At 34.1% G+C, this 5,746-nt stretch overlaps 1 protein-coding gene across 7 annotated transcripts; it reads right to left on the bottom strand.

The window, feature by feature from the left end:
* On the bottom strand, nt 1–4,971 carry LOC112285594 (pyruvate kinase 2, cytosolic). Of its 7 annotated transcripts, none has more exons than XM_073535669.2 (4): nt 4,332–4,971; nt 3,398–3,460; nt 1,390–3,261; nt 1–501 (listed from the first exon to the last, which is right to left on the bottom strand). In XM_073535669.2, the coding sequence occupies exons 3-4, from the start codon at nt 2,860–2,862 to the stop codon at nt 388–390; spliced, it is 1,587 nt and encodes a 528-aa protein (XP_073391770.1). In that variant the 5' UTR covers nt 2,863–3,261; nt 3,398–3,460; nt 4,332–4,971; the 3' UTR covers nt 1–387. The 7 variants fall into 7 exon arrangements, with proteins under 7 accessions (XP_073391770.1, XP_073391771.1, XP_090108670.1 ...); XM_073535670.2 differs by lacking the exon at nt 4,332–4,971 and adding an exon at nt 3,882–4,269; XM_090252544.1 differs by lacking the exon at nt 4,332–4,971 and adding an exon at nt 3,913–4,269.
* Nucleotides 4,972–5,746: the final 775 nt, after the last annotated feature.

The raw sequence follows: 5,746 nt of genomic DNA, 5'->3' as shown, positions 1-5,746 counted from the left end.
TTCTCATAAATGTCACTCACTTGTTTTGACACAACTTTATTCATTTAAAAATCTGGCCAATAAAGAATGTAATTGTGATTTTTTTTTAATTGCTTCTTACATTAATATTGTATAAAAAAAAGTATATTGCTCTACAAACATTTTATATTTTCACTAAAGAAATGAAAAAACATTTGTTGTGTTAATACCATTGCAAACCAATGAAAACAACAATTTTTAACTGACATATTTATCAACAAACATGCACGTTATGTTACATACCGTGCACACATAAATAAATTTATAAATACAATAAGCATGCAAATCAACACAAAATACCTGAAGAGCAAATTAAATAAAAATAACAATAAAACAGTGACCCAAAACAATCTAGGCACTGCTCTCATTTTAACTTTCAATTTCCAGAATTTTAACTATTGATGAATCCCCAATCTTTTGGCATATTACAACTCGATCTTTCACGTTTATAATCCCAGCTGCCTTTCCATGCTCCAAGGCAACCTACAACTCCATCAAACAAACAAAATGTCAGAATCACACTAAATATCATCCACAATAATAAAACCCAAAACTCAAACTAAAAATCAAATATATAATCATTTTAACAATTAGAATGATAATAATAATTGTCACTACATACATGTAATAACCTTGTCATTTCTATGCATGTATATATATATATATATATATATATTGTAATTGCCTTAGTCATATAAATGTAAATATGTGTGTGTGTGTATATATATATATATATATATATAGGAAATTGTTATATTGACCCAAGCATTTACTAAATCAATCCACACATTCTAGCCATCATCAAAAATTCTCCACATCCCTACTAGTCAAAAACCAATATATATATATATATAAAAGTTGGATCCTCAACCAATGATGATAGGTGGGTTGATTTAGTAAATATATGGGTTAACAATTCCCTATATAAATAAATATATATATAAAGAAAAAGAAAAATGAATGAGAAGCATTTTAAATAAGATGCAACATAATAGTTGGATTTTCTTAGTTATGTATGTGTGTATGTATATGTATATATAGAAAGGGGAAACCCATGTTGTTAGGCACATAAATGCATTAAAATTATCTAATGTACAAATAGTAAATTAGAGGTCTTTTAGCACATTATGAACACAACTTTCTGCTGATTAACAATTTTTGTGATATTTGGCTTATTTATGAAAGTTGTTTCTTTATGTTGCTTCTTCATATTTGTTTGTTTGTTTGTTTGTTTTTTTTTTATAATCTTATACTACCTAACTAAGCTGTTTAATTGGACAGAACAGATATGTAATCCTGGTCATTCTTTTACTTACTAGTGTTTATATAGAAATAAATAAATAAATAGAGAGCAGAATTGGAGGAGGGAACCTTCAAAATGGACTCATTGGTGCAGTTGGACGAGGTGTCGGCGGGATGTCGAGGATCCGCGAGCATGGGGAAGAGCCCCCGAGAGATCAAGCACTGCCGGGCTTGAATGGCACCCGTGAAAGTCCACCGCATTTTGTCGGTAGAGAGCCGCGGAATCACCACCACCAGCACGGGCATCGAAGGTCGGTACTTGGACACCAAGCGAGCCACTTTCCCCGACGACGTGAACACAACGATCACCGACGCATTCACCTTGATCGCCGCCTTCACACTGGACGAGGCGATGGATTCGAGATGCGCCATGGGCTCACCGACAAACTTGCACATCTTCTTGAAATGCATCGCCTGGTTGAAGACCTTCTCCGCTTCGCCGCAGATCAACCGCACCGTGGTCACTGATTCCACTGGGTAGTTGCCGCGGTACGTCTCGGCGCCGAGCATGATGCAGTCGGCGCCGTCGAGAACCATGTTGGCGACGTCGGTGGCCTCGGCTCGCGTTGGCCGCGGGCTGTCCACCATGGAATCCACCACGCGGGTGATGATCACTGGTTTGCCTGCGTAATTGCACTTTTTGATGGCGGCTTTCTGGAACACGAACACTTTTTCCGCCGGCACATCAATCCCGAGGTTCCCCCGAGAGAGGATGATGCCGTCCGCCTCTCTTAGAATCTCGTCGAAATGCTCCAACCCTTCCTTGTTCTCGATCTTCGCGTAGACGTGCGTCTGCTTGAGATCTCCCAGTCTGCTTAAGAAGCCGCGCGTGGTTCGCACGTCGTTCGCGTGGCGCGTGTACGAGAGCGACACAAAGTCGATCTGATTCCGCACGCCCCATGTTTCGATCGTCGATCTGTCAGCCTCGGAGAGCGTCGGTAGCCCGATGCGTATCCCGGCCGGAACCGCCGTGAACAGCGTCCCCGTGAGAGTGGCCGTGTTTTTGATCAGGCAATCCACGACGCTGCCATGCGTGTCCTGGACCTCCAACCACACTGACGTCGTTTCGCTCCCTGTGTACAGATACTGCCCGACGAAGATCTCGTCCCGGGGCTTGACCTGGTAACTGAGATCTGCATAGTTGATCGGGAGGATCTTCGACGACGCCACCTCTTTCTTGTCCGGCGAGAGGGTCACCACATCGCCTTGCTTCAGTTCGATGGCTTGATTCGCCGCGTTGTTGATGGAGAGTTCGGGACCGACCGTGTCGAGCATGATAGCGCACAACCGCCGAGTGTTTTTGATGGCGGTTCGAAGATTGTTCAAGGTTTCCTGGTGTTCGGCGTCACTCCCCCATGTGAAATCGAACCGTGCGATCGACATGCCGGCCCGCAACAGTCTCTCCAACATCTCCACTGATCGACATTTGGGTCCCAGGGTGCCAACAATTTTCGTCAACGTCGTGAATGGCCCCGGCGGCGCAGGCTCCAGAATCGAATCAAGCTTGAAAGGCTCTTTCAAAAGCAACAAAGAATGCGGCATTTTCTTCAAATTACAAACTTTGGTGGATACCACAACGTTGATTTGTGGGTCTTAAACTGGGTTAGAATCAATAATCTATGTTGAGTTTTGAGAGGATCAGAGGAGAGTGCGTTTGATTCCAACAAAAGTTACAGATTCTGCAGACGTCTCTGAATCCAAAACCCTAAATATTGCCTAGGTCTCTGTTCTTTCAAAAGCATTACATTCTCACGTATTGATCGATATCACTGTTGCACTTTCTTTTATTGGTTTTAATTTTCTGAATGTCATCATCGGTGATTCTGTAATCTCATGCATGTTCCCATATCAATCCTGTTGCGATGCCATTGATGGCAACCGTTGTTGTAGAATTGTTCCTTTGGGTTTTGAAAATATTTTCAGTCGAAGGATTCGTTTTCCCTGTTCAACATTGTTTTTGTTTAGCTTGTTGAAACCCTTATTTATTTATTCATTTTAAATATTCATAAATTTAAGTTACATTGCAAAATGATTTAAAGAAAAATTAAAGACGAGCAATTGGGTCATCATTTCCTACCACGAAAAACAATTGGTTTGAAACATATTACTTCAGTTGTCAAATTTGTAGAAACAAAAGTCTCTGCACGAATAAGAGATATGTGAGGATATGGTGAAGAGACATAAGAGAGTAAATATCAAACATTCTGTGAAACTCCTGAAAGCAAATCCTCTATTTTTTATTTTTTTTTCAAGAATGATTTTTAATAACACAATTATGATACAATCAAATAAAACTAAAAATACTAGAGTTCTTTGTGTTCTAATTACTTGAAAAGTAATTTGTGCTGGTGTTATTTAATTTCAAGCGATACATAAATTAACTAATTAGATTATACACATGAATTGTAAGTGTTACTAAAGTTTAAATGTAGTAAACACATTGACATGTGTAACATTTTTCAGCAATGTCATATTTTACAATACAATTTCTCATGTTACAAAATGTACTTACAATAATAAAAAAATTAAATCATGAACCCTCTTTGGATTATCACACTTACGAAAAAGTAAAAGAAAAGAATTAAATCTCACATACACAACAACTCATATTCAAGCAACAATACTCATGCGCATTATTGTTTCTTTTGTTTTCTGTGTGTTATTTCAAAGTACTTGGAAATCAAATCACTGTATGTGTCAACATTCCAATCCAATTTAAATTCACCATTTTGAGTATCCCAAACATATCCTTACAACCATGGAGTTAAAATTGTGTTTGTTAATTTATTTTTGCTTTGATACAATTTTCAATCTTGTAAGCATACATTTAAGCATGAAAACAGTTAAATGCATAGATAAATAAAATTCAATGAAGAACTGATGAAGGTTTATTTATTAATTTATTTCATTATTAAATATTATAAAAATATTATTTTGAATTTTTATTGCAAACAATGTTGAAAAATATTCTACAAATAATAACATATAACATTATTGCTTAAAACCAGAACCATAATGTAAATTATCGTCTTTAAAAAGTTTCTTTGTTTTATTTTTTGATTTTCCTTTGTCAGTTTTATCACAAATAACTTAAATTGAATAACTCTAATTGAATATTCAAATTAAGCATTTCAAAAAAGTATTATTTGATAAGTTTTGAATGATTTAACAAGCACTTCAATTGAATGTGCAACATATTCAATCACACCTTTTAAGGGTATCAAAGAATACAAAATGAATTATGTAGATCTTGTTTTTATAAGTAATGTTAAAGCCACGTTTTGTTTTATTTTTTTATCTTCAATTTTTAGAAATTATAAAGAGAAAAGGAAAAATTGATATTTGATATATTGATATTCGATATATTGAACCATCTTGAAAAGGAGAAAGAAATAATAAAACTACATTTATTTCTCTCCTCAAATGCTTCCAAATACATTCAGTATTATTAATCTTTAATTTTGGCATTATGTAAATACGTATTTAAAACTAGACTTTTTATTCTAAACATTGAGAAAAATAGGAATTCATCACCATTTTATTTATATGATAATTTATTTTCAAAGAGCTAAAGCATCAGTTTGAATTAATTGGAGTTTTATTAAGAATTTAAAATTAGAACGTGGTCTAAGCAAAGGATTCTTAAGAGTTCCTTATTTATTTCTAAATTTAAAAAAAAATTATACATTTTTTTTTTTTTTTTTTTTTTTTTTTTTTTTTTTTTTCATTTTTCTTCAAGAAGAGTTTAAGAATGAAAAAAATACAAAAACTTCACTTTGTAGAAGAAATAACCAACAAAAATTAACCTAATGTATAGATGGTTCAATCTTAATTATAAAAGATGAAAAATATTTAACATAAAAATCTTCAAAAGATTTGGTAAGGCATCTAGTTTAGAAATCAATTGGTTAAAATCATTGACATATTTGTAACATTCTTTTAATGTTATATCTACATTGGCTAATCTATATGGATGGATTTGGGTTGATAATAGTGATGCATTCAAATTTATTAAGTCACCATTTAGAATATCTATTCAAACATAAGATATAAATTATTTTATTTTATTTATCAAAAGACTAGAAAAGAAACTTAATTATTAGTGTTAAAACAAATATACATAATTAAAAGAACAATTATTTGTGGTGCTATATCTTTTTATTATTGATAAATTATTTTGTATCAATTTAGGCAAGAGCCTAAATGAGCTATAAGAAAAATAAAGTTTATGATAATAAAGCTCTTTTGGAGTAAGACTTAGGCCCTCACTTGTTTCAAACATGTTTAAAATATTTGATGTAAAACAACAAAAGAAGGAGGTCTTTGAAATATTAATCTTAAAGAAGCAATGGTTGCTCTTCTATCCAAATGGATGATTTTAGCTTTATATCTTAATAACTTTAGCCTTCAAACTTTCTTATGATGT

This window comes from Physcomitrium patens, chromosome 8 (assembly GCF_059467195.1).
Source record: "Physcomitrium patens ecotype Gransden chromosome 8, ASM5946719v1, whole genome shotgun sequence".
Taxonomy (NCBI): Eukaryota; Viridiplantae; Streptophyta; class Bryopsida; order Funariales; family Funariaceae; genus Physcomitrium; species Physcomitrium patens.
The sequence above is the reverse complement of the archived record's forward strand: the minus strand, read 5'-3'. Positions and strand labels throughout refer to the sequence as shown.